Consider the following 27,225-nt stretch of genomic DNA (forward strand, 5'->3'; position numbering starts at 1 on the left):
TATTGAATTAATAGGTATTTTACTGAAGCAGTCACGGTGAAGTTCCTTACTCATAGATGCAACCACATCTGGGATTTGAGCCCACAGTCTTCAAGGAGCCCAGAACTCTAACCTCTCCACAGCTGCTGTGGATATAGCACGGATGTAGAAATACTGTAGCATTGACCGCAGCAGCTCAGGAGACGTCCTCCAGAAGTGACACCCTGCTCACAACTGTAAATGGAGATCAGAGAGAGAGAGGTGGGGGTCTGGAGCAAGCTCTCCGCTCGTGTTCGCAATGACTCCTGTGCTCTTCGGAGGTTCTGAGGTGGGGAAGTAAGGGGAGACCTTACAGTGTGCACGACAGGAGCTGTGATTGTTCCACTCTTGTGTGTGTGTTTGCACAGATGCATGAACCAGATCTTGTGTCCATGTGTGTGCACAAGCACTTCTTTTTATTTCAATATTTAACACTGTTTGTAGAGGTATGTGGTTGGGTATTGGGGGGCAGTATCTGAGACAAATGTCCTGACAAAGATGTGGACCCCTGTTTGTGTGAGTAGGTGAGCTCTCTGTCCCTGGCATATGGTGTCCACATGCAGCCAACTCTCACAGGCAGAGAGTGCTGCAGGCCAGAAACTAATGAGCTGAGGAGATGCTCTTAACTTCAAAGAGAAAGAGAGGGGGAAATAGAACATGCCCACTTCTTCACAAACCCTCCTTGCTACCTGCTCTATTAAAGAGGGCGCTTGTGTGTGCCCTCATACCTGCATATATACACACTGTCACTCTCAGACAATCCACACACTGCTTATACACACTCACACAATCCACACACTGCTTATACACACTCACACAATACACACACTGCTTATACACACACTGCTTATAAACACTCACACAATCCACACACTGTTTATACACACTCACACAATACACACACTGCTTATACACACACTGCTTATAAACACTCACACAGTCCACACACTGCTTATACACACTCACACAGTCCACACACTGCTTATACACACTCACACAATACACACACTGCTTATACACACACTGCTTATAAACACTCACACAATCCACTCACTGCTTATACACACTCACACAATACACACACTGCTTAAACACACACTGCTTATAAACACTCACACAGTCCACACACTGCTTATACACACACTGCTCATACACACTCACACAGTCCACACACTGCTTATACACACTCACACAGTCCACACACTGCTTATACACACTCACACAATCCACACACTGCTTATACACACTCACACAGTCCACACACTGCTTATACACACTCACACAATCCACACACTGCTTATACACACTCACACAATCCACACACTGCTTATACACACACTGTCACTCTCACACAATCCACACACTGCTTATACACACACTGCTCATACACACTCACACAGTCCACACACTGCTTATACACACGCACACAATCCAAACACTGCTCATACACACTCGCACAATCCGCACACTGCTTATACACACACTGTCACTCTCACACAATCCACACAGTGCTCATACACACACTTTTACTCTCACACAATCCACACACTGCTTATATACTGTGTGTCACTCTCACACAATCCACACACTGCTTATATACTGTGTGTCACTCACGCACATATTGTCTCAACACTGTCCACAAACACACTAACTTATACATATTTATCGCCCAATGGCATGTGGCAGTGGTGCAAAACTAAACTTGTCTCTGTGATGGAATGACTAAGTGTACAGGAAAACAGCACATTCTGCCCTCATCTTGGAATGTAAGTTTCTTCTCTGGGAGTGTGCCTGCGAGAGAGATGCTGCATTAGTGCTGAGAGCTGTTTACTGTGCATACAGTATATTTGGAACTGGAGGCCTATTGTGCCGTGATGAAGGGACCCTCGCATTGCTGTGGGGCACAACCAAGCTGGTGTGAGTCAGCAGGTGGTGAAGCCAGCCCGTCTGGTTGGCAGGCAGTGCCAGGGTGGGGTCTGTGTTACAGGAAATTCACCAGGGCATGGCGAGCTTGCAGCCTCAGTGTCAGTGCAGGTTTACAGTCAGGTGCAAGCAGGCATCTTATGCAAAAAGTGCAGATTTTGTGGGGACTTTATTTAGAAATTCAGAATCACTCTACTTTATTTTTTTAATCCCGAAAGCAATTGACAAGAAAGCCCTTAAAACTCAGAAAGCATGGAAATTAGTTTTCTCTGCTTTATTAAGAGGGCATTTGGATCACACTACAGGACCATGTGTGGATGGTGATTCAGTACGATCTTTCAAGAATTACCTTGATTACAATCTGGGATCAATAAACTACTGAGCCAATAAATAAGTGAAATGAACCACATTGTAATCTTTGCTTTAATGTCTTACAAACCTCCATCACCAATCATCCAGTAAGTCTGTATTTATTGCACAGAGATGTGTCTATACTTTACACTCTTTATAAGAGAGCAGCCAAGTAAAAAAAGGCTCCTTTAATAAGATTCTACTTTGGTGAAAGTACAGTAAATTGTTTTAAGTTTTAAGTAAAAGCACAGTATTACCAAGCAAAAAGTGCAAAATTGCAGAACTGAGATACAGCTGTAAAACACCAGGTTTGTGTGTGTGTACAAAGCAGTATGCTGTTCAACTGCATTTTAGCTGTACTGGGTATGCTATGCGTAGTCCATACGGTACACTTGTTGTGTAAAATGTGTGTGCGGTACAGTGCTATGCACACAATGGATTGTGGTGTGTGCCCAGTGCAGTGCAGTGTGTGTGTTCAGTGTTTTGGGTGCAGTGTATTGTATGCGGTACAGTGGTACTATATACACAAAGTGGATTGTGGTGTGTGTGTGCCTAGTGTAGTGTGTGTGTTCAGTGTTTTGCGTGCAGTGCATTCTATGTGGTAATGTGGTATGCAGGCAGTGCATTGTGGTGCGTGTGTGTGTGGTACAGCAGTGTGTGTGTTCTGTGTGTGCAGTGCTGTGTGGGTTAGTGCCTGTGCTTAACCCCACTAGACAGCAGGGACAGCAGGAGTGCTCACACACCAGATCTCTTCCTAATCTTCCTGAAACCCTGAGAGAGGAAATTGTTTTGCCTTGAGATACAGAGACTGTATTGGAAAGGGAGCATGTGAGGAATACAGGAGAGAGTGAGGGGGCAGATGAGCAAGAACACACTGTATATATAAATACACTGGAGACATGTATACAGAGAAAAAAGAGTTCATGGGGGAAGCTTATCTTCATCACAAATTTAGGAAAAGAAAGCACCCCTGTGTAAGACTCTTCAAAATCTGTCAGTGATTCTCAACTCTTTTATAATCTGTCTAATTAGTAAACAGTCTATCTGTTATACACAGAGGACCCTGCAGTTCAGAGCAGCTCGGTGGTCAGACAGCAGTGCAGTGTGTATCAGCAGAAGGGCTGTGTTCAACACCCTCTCCCCACTGTCTGAGCCCATAACAGCTGTGCTAATAACAGCGTCCCCCAGTCTCACCTGCAGCCAGCTCCCAAAACAAGTGTTAGAGCCTGTCTAACAGCAGTCTGTGTTTACAGTACAGCTCAGCAAACACACTGGGGAAATAACCTGAAATTACTATTTCTAGCTGCTTGTCTGACACAAACCACGCTGTGTCACTGTGCGAGCATAGGATTTGCAAATTAACTGGCTGGTGCCTGTTTATAGAAGTCAATTCTCTATTGTACCCAATGTCTGCAGTTCTCTTTCTTTCTCTTTCTCTCTTGGATGCCCCTGGAGGAGTTGAGTGGTTAGATTTCCTGATGAGATTTAGTAAGGAATATTCTAGTTCACCTTGGAAAACTCTGGTCTGATTGTCAGGCCCTGCCAACGGCAACCTTACTGCCAGCCCCCTCTCTGCCTCATATGGGCCTTCTTACACTGAGCAAATCCCTGTCTGCATACAGAGCACAAGGCATACACTGGGAGACTGCAGTGTTCAGTATCTCAGTGTCAGAGAGCTGGACTGTGGTGTGTGTTCAGTATCTCTGTGTTAGAGACCTGGACTGTGGTGTGTGTTCACTTTCTCTGTGTTAGAGACCTGGACTGTGGTGTGTGTTCAGTATCTCAGTGTTAGTGAGCTGGACTGTGGTGTGTGTTCAGTATCTCAGTGTTAGAGAGCTGGACTGTGGTGTGTGTTTAGTATCTCAGTGTTAGAGAGCTGGACTGTGGTGTGTGTTCAGTATTAGAAAGTGTGAAGCTGTGTAAGGAAGCTCAGGTGTACGCCTGTGCAGGCTGGAGGGTGACTTTTCTGAAGGGAGATTAGATGCAGGTATGACTGAGAGCGACCTCATGGGCACATCAATTACACTTTTACAGAATTACAGTAATTTATAACTGGCCACACTGCAATCTACAGCCAACACCCGCTTTCAGCTGGCTGTGTGAGTCTTTCTCAGGTCGCAGCCCAAATCTTGTCAGAGAGCAGGTAATAGCCTGGCTACAGAGCTCGCTCAGTTCACAAGACTTTCACAACAGTCAGAAGATAGTGTTTCTCAGTCATGACTCAGAGCTGAATGTCTGCGCCGCGGACTGTTCCCCACAAGTCGGGCTGGTTTGGGTCAAGGCCACAGTGAGATGGAGGGAGGGGTGCGTGTGTGTGTGGGGGGGTGGTACCACAGCTCCTGGTGCTCTCAGCACAAGTCCCCTGGAACACAGACCCCGCTCCTGTGGGAATGACTTCAGAAAATACCGTAATAACGCTTGCAAGTGAGAGGAGGCCATTCGGCCTGTCCTGCTTGTTGGGCAGTTTAGTGGCCTCGTGAATATCAGGTGTTTCCTATTCTCCATCCTGAAGGATTTTCCTTTCAGTTTCCACTTGTGTCCCTGTGTCCTTCAGTACTAGGTGGTAAGCAGTCCCCTGGGTTAATGCTGTCATACCTGAGAGAGAGACCAGTGCTCCGGAAGACCCAGCGTTCTGGAAAACTTGACTCCAAATAATAATAATAATAATAATAATAATAATTCTTACACTTATAGAACACTTTTCTAGACACTCCCCTCCACCACCACCAATGTGTGGCCTCACATGGATGGTCATCACAGTACGCTCACCACACACCAGCTATCAGTGGGGAGGAGAACCGTGGAAAGGAGGCCATGATTGGTTAAGCCCAGGGGGAGATCTGGCCAGCACACCAGGGTAACTCTTTTAGAAAAACACCCTGGGATTTTTAATGACAACATGGAGTCAGGACCTCAGTTTTTCATCTCATCCAAAGGATGGTCCTTTTTTACTGTATAGTATCCCCATCAATATACTGGGGCATTAGGACCCATACAGACCGCAGGGAGAGAGATCCGTACTGGTCCCACTAACACCTCTTCCAGCAACAACCTTGGCTTTCCCAGGAGGTCTCCCATCCAGGTACTTACACTGCTGAGCTTCAGTGGGGCTGCCAGTGTGAGTTGCAGGGTGACATGGCTGCTGGGTATAAAAACTCTCCCTTCAGTGGGGATTAAGGGGTTTTAGGGGGAAGATGTCTAGCAAGCACCAATATAACTGATTTTTTTCCATAAAATGTGCACATTACTCTTAGTTGATGTGTGCAGTTTTGTCAAAACAGTGTTTAATGGTTTAACACCATTCAAACATGAGAAAACAGAAGAAAGTGCCCTGAGAAAGTATGTCAGCTTTTATCCCAACGAGAGAGAACGGTGAAGATGGTGAAGGGTTTTACGTTTGAACTTTCATGGTGAAATCTTTTTTTATGGAAACATCTACAGAAAACTTTGTGTTTATGTTTACCATACCGCATACAGTAACGGTGTACTCAGTCTCGTTATAACCAACACGTACTCTCGCTGCAATGTTGATGCAGTAAATCCATTGCAATACTGTATATCCTGTTTGCACTCTGAAAGCACCAGGCACTATTGGACTTGAATCAGTCTCCTTAGCTCTACAGTGGATCTCCTTTGTCAAGATCTGTCTCCTTTTACCTGTCCTGCCAATTCCCTGAGAAACATTCTTCTTGGATCGTCTTTGATCTCTTTAGGGACATAACATTCTGTGCATTAGGGTGACGAAGATTGAACACAATATGTGTTAATAATAAGCAAGGTCAGAGGTCATACTAGTGCATCATAAGTTCCTTGTTAACAGCTTCTGCTGTGCTTGTCCCTTTGCCCTGGGATTTGTTTTCTATTTTATTGCTTCCATATATTGTCTTTATGAGACAGAAAGTCTAATAATCTTAATTAACACCCAGATCCCTTTCAGGTGTAGCTTCCTGCAATTCTGAAGAGTTACAGAGTTACCCATGTGATGCGTATGGTATGTTTCTACTGCCTGTGTGGAACACTGCACATCGATTTGACTTTTTATTTTCAGTACATCTGTACACTCCATGATTTTGTCTCAATCTCTTTGTTATTCCCTTGCTACTGTTTGTTTATTGTATCATCTGTCTGTGTGTCAGTGCCTGTGTGTGTCCGTGTGCGAATGTGTGTTTCAGTGTGTGAGTGTGTGTCAGTGCCTTCCCATCACTGTGCTGTGTCATTGTGTGAATGTGTGTGTCAGTGTCAGTGCCTGTGCTGTGTCAGAGTGTCCTTGTATGAGTGTGTGTGTCAGTGCCTGTGCTGAGTCAGTGTGTGAGTGTGTGTATCAGTGTTTTTCCAGCGGTCCTCTCTCCTTGCTGTGGTGTGTCTATGTGCGAGTGTGTGTGTCAGTGTGCGAGTGTGTGTGTCAGTGTGTGAGTGTGTGTATCAGTGTTTTTCCAGCGGTCCTCTCTCCTTGCTGTGGTGTGTCTGTGTGCGAATGTGTGTCAGTGTGGGAGTGTGTGTGTCAGTGTGTGAGTGTGTGTATCGGTGTTTTCCCAGCGGTCCTCTCTCCTTGCTGTGGTGTGTCAGTGTGTGTCTGTGTGCGAATGTGTGTCAGTGTGGGAGTGTGTGTGTTAGTGTGGGAGGATGTGTATCGGTGTTTTCCCAGCGGTCCTCTCTCCTTGCTGTGGAGTGTCAGTGTGTCAGTGTGTGTCAGTGTGTGTCAGTGTGTGTCAGTGTGTGTCTGTGTGCGAATGTGTGTCAGTGTGGGAGTGTGTGTGTCAGTGTGTGAGTGTGTGTATCGGTGTTTTTCCAGCGGTCCTCTCTCCTTGCTGTGGTGTGTCAGTGTGTGTCAGTGTGCGAATGTGTGTCAGTGTGGGAGTGTCAGTGTGGGAGTGTGTGTGTCAGTGTGTGAGTGTGTGTATCTGTGTTTTTCCAGCAGTCCTCTCTCCTTGCTGTGGTGTGTCAGTGTGTGAGTGTCAGTGTGGGAGTGTGTGTGTCAGTGTGTGAGTGTGTGTATCGGTGTTTTCCCAGCGGTCCTCTCTCCTTGCTGTGGTGTGTCAGTGTGGGAGTGTGTGTGTCAGTGTGGGAGTGTGTGTGTCAGTGTGTGAGTGTGTGTATCTGTGTTTTTCCAGCGGTCCTCTCTCCTTGCTGTGGTGTGTCAGCAAACTCTCTCTGACTGCCTGCTCTGTGTGGGGAGACGTAAACAGGAAATCCAGACATGGTCTCACAAGAAAAACTGTTGGCTACATCTGGAATGTTTTTTGTTTCTTTTTGCATGGCAATATTTGTATTTCTGATATTATTTATTTAGCACTTATTTATGTCCATTGCAGTTTGTTGTGCTGGTGGTGCTCTCTGTTGTACAGCAGTGTGCTTTAATAACATCTCACATCTCACTTGTGTCGTTCTATGTGTTGGTGTTACCCACTGATAAATTAAATCATCTCGGAGGCGCAGAAATTATTGAAAACTAGCCTCTTCAGTTTTGATCGCCAGAGACGTCTGGAATTTTTAATCCTCCAATACCACATGATTATGTTTTGTAATGTAATAAGGACGAGGAGTATTTAAATCAGAGGAGGTTAAGAGTGGATATGTGTCTTGTACAATTTACAGTGAGATTTCCTTCACTAGATGAAGAATCAGGGATGTCTGGAATATGCTACCTAGCCACACAGGTAGCTGGATTAGTTTAACTACTGGCAACCAAAATAGTTAGTCTTTTCTCATTCGTAAGTTTCTTACATTCTTACTCATTTGTCCGTTGTGGGTAGGAGTAACACAGTGTGGAGGGATCTCATGTTTGGATTGGAGTGTCTGGGCTTCTGGGCTGGCATCGTGTCAACCAGGCAGTCAGCGTGACTCTCAGTCAGGTATTCAGTTATTCAATCACTTCTTACTCATTCAGAGTTTCAGTCAATTACTCTGTCAGGACGTCAGTGTTTCAGTTGGTCAATCACTGTGTCAGGAAGTCAGTTTCATTTGGTCAATCACTGTGTCAGGAAGTCAGTTTCATTTGGTCAATCACTGTGTCAGGAAGTCAGTGTTTCAGTTGGTCAACCACTGTGTCAGGAAGTCAGTGTTTCAGTTGGTCAACCACTGTGTCAGGAAGTCAGTTTCAGTTGGTCAACCACTGTGTCAGGAAGTCAGTGTTTCAGTTGGTCAACCACTGTGTCAGGAAGTCAGTGTTTCAGTTGGTCAACCACTGTGTCAGGAAGTCAGTTTCAGTCAGTCAATCACTGTGTCAGGAAGTCAGTGTTTCAGTTGGTCAATCACTGTGTCAGGAAGTCAGTTTCAGTCGGTCAACCACTGTGTCAGGAAGCCAGTGTTTCAGTTGGTCAGTCAGTGTGTCAGGAAGTCAGTTTCATTCGATCAACCACTCTGTCAGGAAGTCAGTTTCATTCGATCAACCACTGTGTCAGGAAGTCAGTTTCAGTTGGTCAGTCATTGTGTCAGGAAGTCAGTGTTTCAGTTGGTCAGTCATTGTGTCAGGAAGTCAGTTTCAGTTGGTCAATCACTGTGTCAGGAAGTCAGTGTTTCAAGTTGGTCAATCACTGTGTCAGGAATTCAGGGATTAGAGAGGTGAGGAAGTTCCAGCTCACCTCTCTAATAAAAGCTGTCAGACTGATGGGCACTCCCTCCAACTACTGTAGGAGGCAAGCAGAAGCAGAGACGGGGGGCCAGAGGAATTGTGCAGATCTGTAAGCATTCTGCAGTGATGAATGCGGCACCTTAATGTTTGTGTTTGTGTGTTTTAATGTCCTTGTGCGGTGCATGCTATTTCAGCATTGAAATGTCTTAATGCTGTTGTAATGCATAGTGAATGTTGATGTTGTTGTATTGCTTTTGATTTTGCGCATCCAGGCATGATGATGCCACCTATTTGTGTTGTGTACGTGTCCCTTTGTGTTAATGTTGTGCATTATGTTGACACTTGGTGTTGTGTGTTGCAGGGCAGCTACAGACCACAACGTGGACAACACCACAGCAATGCTGAGAGACTGGCTGAAGAGGGTTCAGGGGCTCTATCACTATGTGGAGTGGAGACCCATGGAGGAACCTCGGTCAGTGAAACTTTCTCCGCAGACCCCTGAATCCTGATCTCGTTCCCTCCTACTGCCCTCCTTAACCTTCCCTTGCTCCCTCGGTGCTTTTACCTTGACCTTCTCCCTTCTCCCTGAAACCCCCTCCAACACCGTCACCATATATCAGGGTGTTGCAGTACAGGTAACAAGACCTCCCTTGGCAATGCGTTTGTTCATACACAGCTACAATTGTGATCAGTGAGACTATGGCACACATCACTTTTCCACACGGACTCCTGATCTATTGGGTCAAGGGTCATGCTGTTAACACTCAGCCACATGGTGCCGTGACGCAGAAACCCAGGTCGTTCTTGACCCCGGACTCAGATGTAACAGGTCCCGTGTGTGGCAGCAGTGGTTACAATGCTGGAGGGGTATTCAACAAGAACCACACACCATCCCAGAGCATAGCAGCCAGGATCTTCCCTGGCATTTCGGGATGGGGATTCAGCTCCAGTGTCATTTGTCGCTCCCACCCTTACGATGATCTGCAGGACCTGTACCCCCTCCTTGTGTTAGCCCAAGCACCAGTGAGCAGCGTTGGCATGGTTACCCAGGGGAATGCTGAGATCACTTGCAATGCCAGCAGGTTTCTTACACATAATGTGAGCGATGATTTTCTGCTGGTGTCGTGCCCGGTGTGTGCAGAAACCTTAGGGTTCGGCCACATTCACATAAGCCCGCCATCTTTACACTGACTAAACATGCCAATACCAAGGACAGGCGGCACGGTCCCATGGGTTCAAAGTTCAAAGGGCCCTTCCTGTCCAAACCCTGTCTCATGCAGATAGTGAGAGGACTTGTTACATTACTTCTGGGAAAAATCCTCATAAAACGAAAGAAACCACACTGGGCCTTAAAATAATGTTGCTGTATATTTCTTATTGTTCTGTGTCCTCCCGGTTTTAACTGAATCTCGTGCTGTTCTCTCCCTCTCTCACGCTGCCTCGCCCCTCTCAGCTCCTACTCCGATGAGATGGGGCCCAAGCACTGGACCAGCTTGCGCTTCACCCACGTCATGAAGCTGCGCCAGGCCGCTCTGCGGGCAGCGCGGGAACGCTGGGCCGATTACATCCTGGTGAGGGGAGAGGGGGCTCGTGGGATACCTGTCTGAGGGCGTTCGCCGCCAGGGCTCGCGATGGGACATCAGGGGTTGGCAGCTAGCCTGTGAACGGGCACGCTTGGCCATGGCAGGAGATACCGTACTGGGTGGTAGAGGACGCACAGACCGAAAGTCTTCAGGTGTTGCTTTTTTCACCTGAAGAGATGCAATCTTATGCACCTGTGCATCTTACTGCCATAGTCTGAGAGAAGTACATTGCTCACACTTCCACAGGCCTGTGGCTGAAGGGTGTATGTTTTTTGATGGGCGGCAGCTCTAGGTTTGTCCCTGTATTTCAGGGGTATTGGTTGTGCACCTCACTCTTCTCTCTCTCTCTCCCTCTCACCCCGCCCCAGTTCGTGGACAGCGATAACCTCCTGTCGAACCCGCGGGTCCTGTCTCAGCTGATGGCCGAGAACCTCACGCTGGCGGCGCCCATGCTGGACTCCCGTTCCCTGTACTCGAACTTCTGGTGCGGCATCACGCCCCAGGTACTCGTCACTCAGGATGTCTGGCACAGTCTTCGCCAAAGTGCAGACAATATAAGGTGAAAGGCACACACTGGCAGTGTGAACGGAATAGGGCAGCAAAAGAGTTAACAGTGAGTAGAAAACAGGATGTTGTATGATGGAAAACATACGTCAGACATGTAATTGAAACAGAAATGATCTTGGGATAAATCAAAATGAAAAGCGAATGCAAAGTGATACATTGATCATTGCAGTGCAGTTTACTACAAAAATGCACAGCAAGTATGTCTCATCCTCGATTTCTGCCTCTGTCGGAAATCTGAACGGAATCGAAGTGAGTCTTAGCCGATCTCTCTATCTCTGTGTCTCTCTTGCTCTGTTTGTCCTCACACCATGTCTGCCTCTTCCCATTTCCCTCTCTCTCCTTCAGGGGTATTACAAGCGCACCCCGGACTACGTGCCCATCCGGGAGTGGAAGAGGCTGGGCTGCTTTGCGGTTCCCATGGTGCACTCTTCCTTCCTGCTGGATCTGCGGCGCAGCGCGAGCCGAGCCCTGGCCTTCTACCCCCCACACCCCGACTACACCTGGGCCTTTGACGACATCATGGTGTTCGCCTTCTCTGCGCGACAGGCAGGTCAGGCAGGGGGAGAGGCTGGGGGAGAGATGGCGAGACAACCCTCACCGAGAGCAGGTCCCAGCAGAGTACCATAACACAGTCCAGATCCCCCAACCTCATTTTCTTTTTTAAGGAAAAGGCAGACTGTCTGACACTAATGAGCTCTTTGAGCGAGGCAGGCACAGAGCACAGGCCTGTCTGCATCGCCAGCGTGGACAGACAGGATGAGACCCGCTTCATCCTGCAGTGTCGGACACACATAGGCGATAGAGCACCTCTTACAGTGAGCGATGGAACACAGCGGTCCTGCTCCAGGTGTTCCTGGGAGCAAGCAGTGAGGGAACAATAACACAGGGAGGAGAGTCAGTATCAGCAAGGCCTTCAGTATCTTGCCAATGCAGAACATAATTGCTCAAACCCAGCCAGTTGTTGTGCACCAGCACTGTAGTGCTGATTGTATTCAATTCGTCATGCCAGTGAGGCCTCTGAGCTCGAACCTGAGAGAGGCGGTGAAGAAACAGAGTTTGTGGCCCATCAGTCATGTTCCTGGGCTGTGTGTCACTTTCACGTTGTGTCTTCAGCACTGTGCTGCATTGCATCTAGTGTGTGCAGTGGGTGCCGTGGTGCCCATGCTGTTTGGAGGCTGTGGCCTGTGTTGTGTGGAGGTCCATGTTGTGAGCTGTGGTCTGAATGTGCCACGTCTGCCTGTGCTTACCCGCCAAGGATCTAACCACGGCAGGGGGGTTTGCTGGCATCATAAAAATAAATGACTCCCCCTCTAGATCCCTCTTTAAAAAGCAGGATGGAAATGCCCCCCTCCCACCCCCCAGCACACTGATCAATGGAACAGCCCAGGGGTCGCAGGACACTGTTTGCTTATTAACTCTGTGAAATGGACCTTGCATCAGATTTAGAACTTTAAATAAAAAGATATTGGGGATGCATTTTAAATTGCAGCCATATGTAATTCTGCAGAGCAGGAAAGCTGTTTGAAGTTTTATGAGAAAGTTAATAAGTCCCATGCCCGTGAGCAGGTATTTAGGCTGAGCTTGCGTGTGTGGTTGTAGTTAGAGGTGTTGCAGTGAGGCAGTCCAAACACCATGCACAATAAAGACAAGCTTCGCAGGACTAATGAGATAAACTCTAGAGAGATCAAGGCGGCGTGCTTGCAGAGATGCTGAGATCGCCCCCACTGGAGAGCCTGCCCCATGTTTTATCAACCAGCGACTGATTGTAATGAGTGTGAGCAGTGTGAGGCAGCATGTGTAACGGTTCTTCTGGGTTTCTGCCCTTGCCCTGCCAGTTCGGCCCTCACTGCCTGGGCGCAAACCCGGGTCTCCGGCGTCACGCAGCAGGGAACTTGCCGGCTGAGCTAAAGGAGAACTCCCTCAGGCCAGGCGGCTGAGATCCCTGTTATACGCAGACAGAGTCAGTCCAGTGTATATATGCAGTCAGCGAGGGTGTGTAGTGTCAGTGTGTGTAGTGTGCACAATGAATGTGTACTGTGACTGTAAAGTGTGTCCAGTGTGCATACACAGTCAACAAGGGTGTGTAGTGTCCGTGCAGTGTGTGTAGTGTGTGCAGTGAATGTGTACAGTGTGTATATGCAGTCAGCGAGGGTGTGTAGTGTCAATGCAATGTGCACAGTGAATGTGTACTCTGACTGTAAAGTGTGTCCAGTGTACATATGCAGTCAACAAAGCTGTGTAGTGTCAGTGCAGTGTGTGTAGTGTGTGCAGTGAATGTGTACAGGTGTGCATATGCAGTCAGCGAGGGTGTGTAGTGTCAGTGCAGTGTGTGCAGTGTGCACAGTGAATGTGTACTCTGACTGTAAAGTGTGTCCAGTGTGCATACGCAGTCAACAAAGGTGTGTAGTGTCAGTGCAGTATGTGCAGTGTGCACAGTGAATGTGTACAGAGTCAGTACAGTGTGTATAGTGTGCATACGCATCAGCGAGGGTGTGTACAGTATCTCTGCGCTGTTTGGAGGTTGAGTGGGTGTAGAATACACTCTGTGTGTTGATACTCAGTGTCTTTCTGCAGACATACAGATGTACGTCTGTAACAGAGAGCACTATGGGTACCTGACAGTGCCCCTGAAGCCCCAGCAGACCCTGGAGGAGGAGGTGGAGAGCTTCGTTCACATGCAGATCGAGGTCATGAGTGAGTGTTTGTATCATCGGCACTTTCTTTGCCATAACAAAACAGATGGAGGCAGCACATGATTCACGATTGCTCCTGCGACTGCAGGCCAATGTCAGGGGTTGGTTTGTGTGTGCAGGGGGAGGGAGTGACTGCAGGGAGGTGGTCAGATACCTGCCCCCAGCTCCTGTCCGACAGGCTGACGCCAGCCTCGCCTCAGCACATCTGCCTGAACATCTGGAACAGGGCTGGACACTTCCACTCCCACTCCCACACACCTGTACACACACACACATTTTCACTCGCACACACTTTCCTTTTTCTCTAGCTTGAGCTCACTGACTCTCATTATTTTTGTGTACTGTTCTGTGCTCTACTCGGCACTAGGTTTAAGTAGATAGAATGTACATTTAGAATGTAAAGAAGAGGTAATTCGGTTTGTTAAGACAGCAATTTATCTTGTCAAGACTTAAGAGTCCTCTGTTGTATCAGGAGTTGTTTCACAAAGTGTTTACGTGAGGGATCTGGGTCAAACTTTGTCCCCACAAACATTGTATTACCTGCACACACACAAACATACGCACATATTGACACCTGTCCTCAAGACAATTTCATGATGAAGACAGGCCATTCAGAGATCCAGTCATTTTATGAACTAGAGCTTCATCGCCTAGACTAGTAGACTAGTCATCGCCTCTAGCCTCTGAATAACATCCAAATCCTCAGAGCCACCTAATAAAATCCACCAGTTTACATTTTCTGTGCCCTTCAGAACTGTAAGTAGATGGGCACACTGTAATTTGTTGTGACATTGTGCTGTTCATTTGTTCATTTCTCTCATCCCCACTTTCACTGTCTCTGGCTGGGTTTTGACTGTTGAGCTAGCAGCCTCTGAAAAAATGTGGGGGCAGATTTTGGCTCCACAGAAAGGTAATTTGCAGCTCTCTCCCGTGCTCGTGTCTCTGAGACCACGTGGAAATCCTACTCACAGCGACCCCTTCACGCTCACACTCCCTGCTGTGGGAAAGCAGCGAGGTGTGACTGGCCCGTCAGAGGCCGGTGTGAGTTTTGTCAAGGCAGTGAGAAGGAGAGAGAGCACAAGGGGCTCATTCAGAGAGGGAAGGAAGATCCTGTGTCAAATAACCTCCACTCTCTCTCCCCCCCCCCCCCCCCCCCCTCAGTTGACCGCCCGCCGATAGAGCCGTCGCAGTACCTGTACACCCCACCTGCGCCGCGAGACAAGATGGGCTTTGATGAGGTAAGAGAACCCGTCCTGTGTGAGTGTGAGTGTGAGTGTGAGTGTGAGTGTGAGTGTGAGTGTGAGTGTGTGTGTGTGTGTGTGTGTGTGTGTGTGTGTTGGCACGTTTGAATGTCGGAACATGACAAAGGTTGCAAACTAGTGGAGCCATTTGGCCCCAGTTTGCTCATCTGTTCGATTCAAGTGTCTCAGAACAAACAGTGAAGCGCGGACCAGAGGACACAAAGTGTGAAGTAAGGGGAGGCACATTTAAAACTGGCCAAACAAGAGACACTTCTGCACGCAAAGGGTTGTGGGAGATGGGAACAAGCGACCATGCTGCTCTGTCAAAGTCCAGCCATTTCCTAAAGGCGCCGAGGCCTCAGCCCCTGGACGGGGGAGCCCGCTCCAGACACCCGCTGCTCTTTGTGTGAAGAGTTGTCGCTGGTGGTCCTGCTGGTCTGTTTCACACCCATGTCCCCCCCCACCCCCTCAGATTTTCCTGATTAACCTGAAGCGCCGCGCGGACCGCCGGGACCGCATGCTGCGCACGCTGGAGGCCCTGAGCATCGACACCACAGTGACTGAGGCCGTGGACGGCAAGTATGAGTGGGGGGACAGGGGGGGTTGGGGAGCAGGGGTACAGGGAGACAGGTTTACAGGGGGACATGGGAGCAAGGGGATAGGAGGACAGAGGTGCAGTGAGACAGGGGGACAGAGGGACAAGGGGGATATGGGGACAGGGAGACAGGATTATCGGGGGACATGGGGACACAGGACTGGATTTGCAGCAAAACCTTTCAGCTCCAGAAAAAAAAATGTTCTCCCAGGTTTCTGGAACAGTAAAAGCAGAAAGGCCCCAGTCTGGACTGAAACACACGTGGACAAGTGAAATAAAATAAACGTTTCAATTACTCCAACACACTTTTCGAGCTGTAGCTGATGCTGTGGAAAGTTGTGGAGCTGAAGCTGCTCCCTCTGAAAGTAGAGCTGTGCGTTTGCTGCCGCACTGACACTGTTTTCCCCTCCTGTCTCTCCCTCATCTCCCTCCGTCTCCCTCCTCTCTTTCCCCCGTGTCGTTTCCTTCTGCGAGTCTCTCCTTCCTCCCCTCCCACCTCTCTGTTGCTCTCCCCGGCTCACTGGCTCTCTCAGAGCACTCAACACCTCTCAGATTCAGGCCCTGGGCATAGAGATGCTACCGGGCTATAAGGACCCCTACTCTAACCGGGTTCTGACCCGGGGCGAGATCGGCTGTTTCCTGAGCCACCACTACACCTGGACACAGGTAACAGCTGACATAGCCGACACTCCCCCCTCGTGACACACACCTGACTATCTGATGGTGCAATAGCAATGGACTCTGAAGAGATGACACGCTCCCGAAGCCAGGAGCTGGGTGTAGGGTGTAGTGCAGGGGTCTCCCCAATCCACTTCTTCTTGTGGGTCACCCTAGATCCCTGTCACCTAATCCCTTTAAGCACCTATTTAAGCAACTGAGCAGATAAGCAAAACTAACTTGATTGAACATGTCAGCTATTTAACTGATCATAGTTAAATAGTTCCAGGTGCTGATTTAAAGGCTGTGTATAAAGCCTGCTAGACTGAGACTTTCTACTAGTAGAGGCTTCTGAGGAATGAGGCAATCTCGCATATTTTTGGGTCTCTCTGGCTTTCCAGGCTGTACCTGCCTGGCCAAGATGTTGCTCATCTTGATTCCCTCTCGAGAGACTCTTGTGGGCAGATTATGGAACTGTTATGTTTTGTTTTCAAATGTGGGGCTAATCATAATAAAAGAGTCAGAGCAAAACCTCTGTGTGAGTCTGTGTCTGAGCCATGGCTCTTTGCTGCCCCCAGGTGGTGGAAAGGGGTCTGCAGCGTGTCCTGGTGCTCGAGGATGATGTGCGTTTTGAGCCCAGGTTCAAGAGGAGGCTAATGGCCATTATGGACAATATAGACCAAGCCCAGCTGGACTGGGACCTTATGTGAGTACGGAACTGCGTCAGCTTGTGAGCGGAGCTGCCTGCTGAGCTTTATGAAAGCGTGCAAACATCAGCTTTTTTGAAAAATTCAAAACGCAGGCGAAACTCCAAAATGTGTGGGTTGCAAACGCACATCCAAGCAACTACGTTTGATGGAGTAGTCTGATGGAGTGCTTTAGCGTTCAATGTCGTACCGATCACACTGATCTGCACACACAGGCTCAGGTACATGTACTGATACACATAGATACCAACAGGGCATGGGTTCTAAAACTGCTCAGCTGCTTTCTGAGGCCAGGTGGGGGTGTAACCATGAACCATAGGACCCTGGAATTTTTCCCACACTAGACTAGATAGTGGCACAAACGCCAAGTTACAGCACTCAAGCTGCAGCTTCTCGCCTGCCTGCAGCCCTTACTGTCCAGGCTGTACAGGAGTGGATCTGCTATTACAAGAGAGACTGGAGTTAAAGGGTGAGAGTGGCACCGTTTTGTGCTGCACAGGCAGGCAGATGCATGGTATGTCACCGTAAATGTGAGGGTGAAAGACATTAGACACGAAAGCAGAAAGAATGACTCAAGAATAATCACTTCTCTCTTCTTTTCCTTTCCTTTGATCCTGTCCCCATGTGCGTCTTCTCCTGCAGTTATATAGGGAGGAAGCGGATGCAGGTGAAGCAGCCGGAGGAGTCGGTCCCGGGGGTCAATAACCTGGTGGTGGCCGATTACTCCTACTGGACGCTGGGGTACGCCCTCTCCCAGCAGGGGGCACTCAAGCTGCTGGCAGCCCAGGCCTTTGGGAAGATGTTGCCTGTGGACGAGTTTCTGCCGATCATGTTCAACAAGCACCCCAAGTGAGTCAGACCCCGACACCTCAGGGCTTGGGCTGTACCTCAGAGCTCCGACCAGCATACAGTGGATTCGAGTCGACACAAACAAGCCCATTATGTAGCAGACTGTGTGAAGCAACACAGAGGGAACACACGAAAGCACACAGCACACGCAGTAAGACAGACAGGGCAGACAGAAGCATCTCGCACAGCACAGAACACCAACTGGTTAAGTGTGTCCAGTCAGTCCCAGAACCTCATCCACATGAATCCTCTTGAATAATCGAGCAAGTCTGCTTCAAAAATACGATACCAAAATATGATCCCACACAGCCACAACCCTTTGTGTGAAGAGGTTTGTCCAGGTTCCGTTCACTCGCTCACAAGGAAACTGTGAGCTGGGACCCTGGGCTCTTTCATCATCGCTGAGCAGGAGGCAGCCTGATGGACTGACTGTTGATAGCCCGGAGCCCCGGATGGCTTAGGATAAATACATCACAGTGGCAAACAGCAGAGAGACAGCCCTCCCTCACATTGCATGAGGTGAAATACACACGAGCTGACAGACAGCGTATTTCTAGCACGTTGACACACACGCTGGTGTGGCCTGCGGTGGCACAGTGCTAAGATTGTTTTCCAGGATCAATGGGAATCCTGTGCTGGTCTCGGCACACAATGGCTCCCTGTGCTCCCCAGTTCCTCAAGACTTCCTGCATCTCCCCCCAGCTTCCTTCTCCTAGCCTCCTCCATTCTGGCTTTCACTCTCCTTCTGTCCTCCAGTCCGCCTCATTCTCTCACTGCCAGACTCACTCTATCAAGCATTCTCTGATTTCTTCCATCGGTTCCTAACGCTCTCTCGCTCCCCCCTCTGGGTTCAGGAATGCAGGGGGGAGCAGAAGGAATGTGTGGCTGGGGCAGCTTTTCCTGTCCCTCTGTAGGACTGGGACAGAATTCCCATTGATCCCAGGGAACAATCCCAGTTCTGTCTTCTCCAGCATTAATGTGCTAGGTCTCTAGCATGGACCTGAGAGAATGTGCTCTGTGTGTGTGCTTAGGTACACATGTATCCTGCTTGTGTGTGTGTGCTTAGGTACACATGTACTGTATCCTGCTTGTGTTGTTTGTGCTTAGGTACACATGTGTCCTGCTTGTGTGTGTGTGTGCTTGGGTACACATGTGTCTTGCTTGTGTGTGTGTGTGCTGGGGTTCACATGTGTCCTGCTTGTGTGTGTGTGTGTGCTGGGGTACACATGTGTCCTGCTTGTGTGTGTGTGTGTGTGTGTGTGTGTGTGTGTGTGTGTGTACTTGGGTACACATGTGTCCTGCTGCTTGTGTGTGTGTGTGCTTGGGTACACATGTGTCCTGCTTGTGTGTGTGTGTGTGCTGGGGTACACATGTATCCTGCTTGTGTGTGTGTGTGTGTGTGTGTGTGTGTGTGTGTGTGCTTGGGTACACATATGTCCCGCTGCTTGTGTGTGTGCTTGGCTGTGGGGTGTGTGAATTGCTGAATCTCTGAGTCACTGTTGAATGCATGGTGATTAAATAATTTACATGGATTCAGATATTAGCTATCATTTCCATTTCAGTTTCACGCACTTCAAGTATGAATTGTGATGAACAGAGTCTCAAGATATCCTGTCAGACAGAGATTTCATTCTGTCCCAGTTGCTTTGTGCCTCAATACAGGATTGAAATCTGTAGCTTTAATTTCAAAGACTGTACAGTCTGTCTGGCTTAGATGGTGTTAGGTTAATCAAAATAATTGTCTTCAGCCCATAGTAGAGATGAATCAATTTTATATCAATTTCAAGTTAAAATCACATATAAATTGAATGTGATTCTGTATTAGTTCCTCCAACCTTTGTTAATTATTGGATTGAAAAATACAATCTTAAAAGTTAAACGTCAGAGACAGTGTGAAAAGACGTTGCGCTAAGTGAAGGGACATTAAAAAGTAGTTTTCCTTTGTGGAAAATATATTGCCTTTGGACATTCCTGAATTCATTCAGATGAAAAGCTTGGAGAGCTTAAAGTGTTATTAAAATCTACAAGCAAAAAACAGTGTCTCTTCCAGTAGGAAACCTCTGAAATTTCAGTGTCTATGGGTTTGAATTGTGCTGTCATCCTCAGCAGGGGTACTCAATAGTGCGTTCTCTCCTTGCTCATCGTAATGGTTTCTGAGCTGTTAAAACATTCTTTGTTTATAGGAAAAGTAAGTGAGTCCCATTTTTTCGCTTCAAAAACCATAATTGTTAGGCGCAGCGCAGTCTGACTTACTCGCTTTGTTTCAGGACACTGAGGACACTCAGTGTGTTAATTTCCCCCTCATACCTTATAACAAGCCCTTCTTTGGGGCTGATTGTGTTTTGAATTACACTAAAACCCGAGTTTGTATCAGATCTGTAATTGTTCCCATTCTCTTCTCTGTGGGAACTGGTGGCTTTTTGGCTCTTTAAGGGAACCAGTAGGCTGGTTTCTATTCCCTGTTTGCCTTTCTCATGGCTTCACCACTTTGCTTGGAAGATGAAAATGGTGCGTCAATATGAGCATCTAAGTCATAAAGAAGCCTCCTCATGATCATCATTGCCCATTTGAGATGTTTAGCTCATCGTTGCTTGGTGCGTGTAACCTTGTCTGTCAGGTGTTCTTGTGAAATGTTTACAGGTTCTAAATTGTTTTCTGATCCCCTATTTTGATATAAACTGATATTACTACAAATATCAGAATGTAGGTTACTGATATCAATTAGAAAGTCGTCCTAATACAGATCCGTGCACTCCATCAATACTCCACGAATTTCATCACCCTGATTTCTTCTCCCATTTTTCTCTAGTGTCTGTGAACAGTCCATTAACCAATTTGCAACCCCGGTACAGGTACATACATTACCTTGAGTGCCTTCAGAAGCTTTCTGAAAACATCACATGTGGTTTGTACCCATTACTGCTGTGGCATGTTCAAAGTTATTCCAGAGCTACCTTTAGAAAAGCCTAAGTTGTCGACCATCCCCTAGAATCCCACTGCCTGTGATCCTCTAGTTTAGTCCTAACATTGCTGTGAAGAGCAGTAGGACTTGCTGGTCTGTAGTTACTTGGTTCAGTCTTGTCATCTTTCTTATGGCTACATGATGGCACAAGGAGAGAACGGACTGATCGCTGTGTCTGTGTGTCTCTCTCTCTTCTGCCTCGGTCGCTGATGAGGTGATTGATTACTGGGGTGCCTGTCAATATGACCCTCTTCTCCCCCCACCTCCCAGGGTGGAGTACATGGAGCAGTTTGAGCAGCGGAACCTGCGGGCCTTCTCAGTGGAGCCCCTGCTGGTCTACCCCACGCACTACACCGGCGAGCCGGGATACATCAGCGACACTGAGACTTCAACGATCTGGGACGACGAGTCGGTGAACACGGACTGGGACCGGGAGCACTCTCGCAAGACCCGGCAGCAGGGTCAGATCAGCACCGCGGCCCAGAACAATGTGGCCAGCGCCAGCCCTGCTAGCGCCACCCGTGATGAGCTCTGAGGAGCACTGACACGCACGCCATAATCCCCAACAACCACACACACCATCCATCCCCAACAACCACACACACTGACACACACACCATCCATCCCCAACAACCACACACACTGACACACACACCATCCATCCCCAACAACCACACACACGGACACACACACCATCCATCCCCAACAACCACACACCATCCATCCTCAACAGCCACACACACTGACACACACCATCCATCCCCAACAACCACACACACTGACACACACCATCCATCCCCAACAACCACACACACCGACACACACACCATCCATCCCCAACAACCACACACACTGACACACACACCATCCATCCCCAACAACCACACACACTGACACACACACCATCCATCCCCAACAACCACACACACTGACACACACACCATCCATCCCCAACAACCACACACACTGACACAGACATACAAATCCCAACATACTGACACACTGACCTGTGTCTCCAGATGGGAGGCGCAGTAGATGCTGCAGGAAGTGGGCGATTGGCTCCCCCCACCACGGTTCACCCCGGAACTTTGGACATTGAGTTGATTGAACCCCTTCCCCCTTGTGCTGCTTTGTTATTGTGCTGCATTGTTTCTCTGCATTTGTCCATCTGTTGCAGATGAATATTCTGTAGTGGATGACAAGCAGACTCTCTGTACTAATCACTGGGGGAGTTTTGAGACCTGCGAGACTGGAATTGTCTCCAACATAGAAGGTGTCTGGAGCACCCGCTGTGTTCAAAATCATGACAAGAGGAAATTCTGATTGATAGTCTCAGACAGATATTGTACTGTAGATGAGAAGCTGTGGAACTCTAGCATTTTAGTTGACTTTAGTAACAGGCTGGCCCTGTGTGCTGTAACTAGTTCAAAGACTGGGGTCAGGTGTGTCGGGTCGGGGTGTGGGGGGGACTGGGAGGATGTGGGGCATCAGTCAGGTAGCAAGACAGCTGTGTCTCAGAGCCAGGTGACCTACTCCCTCTTCTGCAAGGAACTTGGGTGTCCCAAACCTCACCTCGGTGTGCAGCTTCCACTGTCTCAGGCTCAGCTCACGTATGGACAGACCCCACCTTCCTGTCCCACTCATAGTACGGTGAGTGAGACAGAGAGCCCCCTGGGATCCTGCTGTAACTCAATAGAAAAGACACCACATCTGTTTCTAACAGTGACCAGCTGCTGACCAGTTGAACAAAACACAGCCCTGTGTTTGTGTGGATTTGGGTGAGTAAGATTGCATGTATGTGCAGTCCTGGGCATTAATTCACAAACACAGCGACACAGTTACTGTCAGCTTCTGGTTTAGGGAGTGGAGCTTCTACTCACTCAGAAACAGGGTGCAGTCAGACAGTCAGCCAGAGTCAGGGGACAGGAGCAGCAGGGGCTGGCACTGCGGTCAACAGCCAGTCACATGCCTCTGGAAAACCCAATGCTTTCATCCAGCAGTTGTGAAGGCCAGCGCGATGTTCATACATGCCGCTGTGCCACAAATCCCTGCCACTGCAGTTCCTGTCACTCTCCAGTAGGGCGGCGATATAACACTTGGGAACAACACTGAACTTCTCTCATTGTGCCAGACACACGTTTTGGCAGGGAAGCAGTGTAACTGCAGTTTGTGCCTGTCAGACTGACGCATTGTAAATTGTGCCTTGGCATCCCCTTCTGATGCTCGGCGTGGCAGTAATTAATGAGGTTGGCTTGATTTAGTCTCTTTAATTATTACTTGCTGTGCAGAGCTGTGTGGATAACAGATAATTTAATGGACAAAACATTTTTGTTACTGCATCAGTAAAGTGTTGCAACAGTATCTGTGAGTGTATCTCTGTGAATTTTGGGGTTTGTACATCTGTGCATGAGACTATGTATTTGAGCCGCCTGGAAGTTGTTCAGTTGGCTGGAAAAATGCTGCCAGCCCTACATTTGTTTCTCTCCCCTGGAAGAGATGGAGTTGGAAAAGATGGAAGGGAGCGTGGGATGGAGTGAAGTGCATTTGTTCTCCACAAAAGAGGGAGCATTGTCTTGATCCTGGTGCCCATTCTAATCCAGAGAACTGCAGCCCCTGGTTCAGACACACAGGAGATTTATTGGGGCGTTATGGCTGTCATTACTTCAGGTATATTTTGTGTTAATGAGCTAGACCGAAGCTGTGCGTGTTATGGTGTAACACTGCACTGCTATTAATGACACTGCCAAGGGGTGACAGAAGTACTGCAGTGCCCTCTGCTGGACTTACACGGTATTGGACCCAAAATCCTCTTCAGTAAAAACATGGGAAAGGTTATCAAAAACATATGAATTTCTAAAGAAATCTCAACCAAATCTATTTCATCTGTAGTTATATGAATGGATGACAGTGAAATGAACAGAGCTGATGGAGAAAATGTAGGTTTCATCGTAGAGCATTGCCTTCGATATCTGTGCAGAAAATGTCCAGAATAGTACTGCAGTAGGGTTGGTTTCTGTTCAAGTAACCCAAGATCCTAACTATTTAGTTTAGCTAATTTTCACTTAATAATTTTAACTGATGTCTTGCGGCAGGCAACTAAGTGATGCAGAATTCCTGTTGCTTAGGTTTTAAGTTTTATAGTTGTGTTTTTGTTAGTGCACAAAATATCACAATGAATGAGAAATAGATGTCCAGGTCTGTCTGGGAGCAGAGCTGGACACCCCTGAAGTACACAGTCTTGGAAAAGCAGCAGGACCAGAGCAGAAAGGGCATCCTTGATCCAGTGATTCCAGAGACTTGAATGACAGGGTCACTGGGATGCTGGGAATTAGACCGGCTGTTCTCAGATACAGTGACATGTAGCTGCAAATTGTCCAGGTTATTAAGAAACAACCAACCAAATACGGCACACGGACATGCAAACATTTTCCCTGTGCACTTAAAGACATAAGAAAGGTTACAAGCAAGAGGAGACCAGTAAAGTCATCTAATTAATACATTCTATTTCCTGTTTAATACCTGGACTGAATGAAAGCTTCAGCCCACTTGTTAACTGAACTTTGCAAAGGCAGGTCTCAGTGCTAAATAGAGGCCAGAAGCCAATTCCCTTGTCTGAACGTAACCCTTCTTCTTACTTAGCATTTTTTCTGCTCTTCTTTGATATAAACTTGGCTCTAAGACAAGAAATGGTGATTTACGGCTAAACAATTGACTCGATGAGGTGAGATGAGGTTCCTTCCTGTGGAGGAACGCTGAGACTGTTGGAGCAGCACATTGTGACTCACTCAAACTGCTTCACAGCCTGAGAGAGAGAGAGGAGGGAGACAGGCAGCAGGAGATCAGAGCTCGAGAGAGTAAGAAAGTGAGAGGAGGCAGAGACACGTTGGGAAAGTCTTCATCCTGCAGCACCGGGGCGATAAATCCAGAGACTGGCGGAGGAATTGCCGAACCGGAGCAGTGAGGCCGAGCGGAGACGATGAGGACAAGGAGCAGATGACGGAGAGAAGCAGGCAGACCCTCTCTGTCTGTTCCCCCCGTCCGCCTCCGATTTCTCTCGCTCTGGATGGGGCTGTGCTGACCTCTCTCCCAGTGATGGAAGATTCCTACTCCAGCACACAGGTAGGAAGCACTGCACGCTGCACTGATTCACACTGGGCGCACACAGATATGCAATCACACACACACAAAGTGCACAACTGCAGACAAACACACAGTATATATGTAAACCCAGACATGCACATGATTATAGTCAGGCAGAGTGAGGTTGCAGGAGAGTTTTGGACAGTGTGTTTCTGGTACAGAACGTGACGTGTCTGGCCAGATTGATAATAAATAAATGTCTGAGAGTCTCTGTTCTTTCTGGAATTTTGAATATTCTGGCTCCTGCAGGAATTAATGTTTTATGAGGCTCTGAGTAAGACACATGAATCCTGAACCTGTAGGTGCTGAGTCTCACTCACACACTGTGTTCGTTTCAATGCCTGTGTGGGTACATCTGAGTTTCCATTCCTGTGCATTCGTGTCTCTTCCTGCAGGTTGTATATCTCAGCTTGTGTGTGCCAGCAGGTGCGTGTATGTGGCTGTCCTGGTGTTCCTGGGCCAGGGTTTGAGCCTGTCTTAGTGTGTGCAAGCTCCAATCTGTGTGTTTAAACAAGTGAACATTGTGTCTCCTCACCTCGCTGGCTTTGCAATTAAATTTTACCCCTCAGCAGCAAGGAACTGAGGTCTCTGCCTCTCGTCCTCTTGGCTGTGTCTGAAGTTGTGTCTCTGTGAGCACATGTCCGCAAGCTTATGTGTGCCTGTAGGGGTTTGCATGTCTGTGTGTGTACGGGGGGGGCTGAGGGCTGGCCCCCCCACCTTGAAGGGGCACCTGCAGCAGAGACCCACCACTCCCTCAGAGCAAGAAATATCGTTTCCCTGCTCCCTGCTGACACTGGACACTGCTCTGGAAGGACGCTCTTCCCCACTAGAAGGTGGACAATACACATTAGAAAAGACCCAGAGCAATAATTTGCACCAGGACCCCTGTGACTACAGTGTGCAGAGCCCCATAGCTCTTGGACAGTGACTGCCATTAATCTTCCTCTCCGACAGGCCTGGCCAGGGCACAGAGTGAACTATAGGGACTGCTAAAGAGCATCACAAATGAGCAGATTTTATTTCATTTCAGAAATAACACATTGATTGCAAATCAAGATAAAAAATAAAGCATACATATGTCTCAAGTTTAGCCTAGGACAAACAGCACCCAGTAGCTTTGTGTGGTATTGAATGTTGTGACGGTCTTATTCCAGACACTCACAAGATATTTTTTGCTTTTGCTGCATAGCAGTGATTGAAATTGTTGCATCAATAAATTACAAATGAAAGACTGAAGTGAGTGTGACTGCACACTCAATTACCTCCTAGCTGGAGCCTCAGTCTGCCTCCCAGGATACAAGCTGGTTTCCTGGAATTGCTCTTCCCTGGCTCAGCACAAGCCCAGATAACTGAGACATGGGGCCCTCCTCAGCTAGAGATAGGCTCTCATTGACCCATCACCAGTGCTCCCAGCAGGAGGTTCTTGCCAACACTAGCTGCTGGTTCCATGCTTGGAATGGAGTTAATCCTTCTTCTATTTTTTAACATTCAAATTTGGAACTGACTGCTAATAGCCATGTGACTGAAATTTGGCTCACCGCAACCACACATGGACCCATCTGACACCCCTGTCAGGCCTCTTCCTCTGTGACACACTGTGAGCCCCACAATGTCTCCCAGGAGAGTCAGCACTGATTGGAGGAGCTCTGTGACACGCCCCCTTTCAGGCCTCTTCCTCTGTGACACACTGTGAGCCCCACAATGTCTCCCAGGAGAGTCAGCACTGATTGGAGGAGCTCTGTGACATGCTCCCTGTCAGGCCTCTTCCTCTGTGACACACTGTGAGCCCCACAATGTCTCCCAGGAGAGTCAGCACTGATTGGAGGAGCTCTGTGACACGCCCCCTTTCAGGCCTCTTCCTCTGCGACACACTGTAAGCCCCTCGGTGTCTCCCAGGTGAGTCGGCACTGATTGGAGGAGCTCTATGACACGCCCCCTATCAGGCTGCTTGAATTCTGACACTCTATGAGCCCCATAACACCTCATTGAACGGTCAGCACAACGTATCTGAATCAAAGTGGAAACCAGTTTGCTGACTTGCTGTATTTTCTTTACAAAAACACTCACTTACAAGAAGAGTCTTGTGTTGCAGTTCATCCTCTCAGGTTCCCAGACACTAGACTCTGCAATATTCATCAGCTGCTGTCTTGCTGTCTGGAGACACCACTATATCTCTACAGTTCCCTTCTCCCTCTCTCCTTCTCTGACTCTCCAAGGTCTTTGTACGGTTCAGACAGTATTTTGCTTTATAGTCACTGTTTAAACTGTTGTAAACAGCAAGAGAACGTCGGCAATTCTGTATAAAAAATGCTTGTCTTTATAATTTGTCAATATTGCGTCCACTTTTATGGCATTCTAATATTTTTTA

General features: G+C 48.1%; 1 protein-coding gene across 1 annotated transcript in view; it reads left to right on the forward strand.

Moving 5' to 3' along the window:
• colgalt2b (collagen beta(1-O)galactosyltransferase 2b) overlaps window positions 1-23,078 on the forward strand; it is a 31,202-nt gene extending 8,124 nt beyond the window's left edge. Inside the window, exons 2-12 of the mRNA XM_088927279.1 lie at window positions 9,225-9,335; window positions 10,317-10,434; window positions 10,815-10,949; window positions 11,359-11,563; window positions 13,588-13,707; window positions 14,868-14,944; window positions 15,420-15,526; window positions 16,076-16,208; window positions 16,778-16,905; window positions 17,549-17,755; window positions 20,988-23,078. Coding sequence (XP_088783405.1) covers window positions 9,225-9,335; window positions 10,317-10,434; window positions 10,815-10,949; window positions 11,359-11,563; window positions 13,588-13,707; window positions 14,868-14,944; window positions 15,420-15,526; window positions 16,076-16,208; window positions 16,778-16,905; window positions 17,549-17,755; window positions 20,988-21,252 — 1,606 coding nt within the window. The 3' untranslated portion in view covers window positions 21,253-23,078. The remainder of the gene's footprint in view (window positions 1-9,224; window positions 9,336-10,316; window positions 10,435-10,814; window positions 10,950-11,358; window positions 11,564-13,587; window positions 13,708-14,867; window positions 14,945-15,419; window positions 15,527-16,075; window positions 16,209-16,777; window positions 16,906-17,548; window positions 17,756-20,987) is intronic.
• The last annotated feature ends 4,147 nt before the right edge of the window (window positions 23,079-27,225 follow it).

The sequence above is a fragment of the Atractosteus spatula genome, chromosome 11, assembly GCF_055471065.1.
Source record: "Atractosteus spatula isolate fAtrSpa1 chromosome 11, fAtrSpa1.hap1, whole genome shotgun sequence".
Lineage (NCBI taxonomy): Eukaryota > Metazoa > Chordata > Actinopteri > Semionotiformes > Lepisosteidae > Atractosteus > Atractosteus spatula.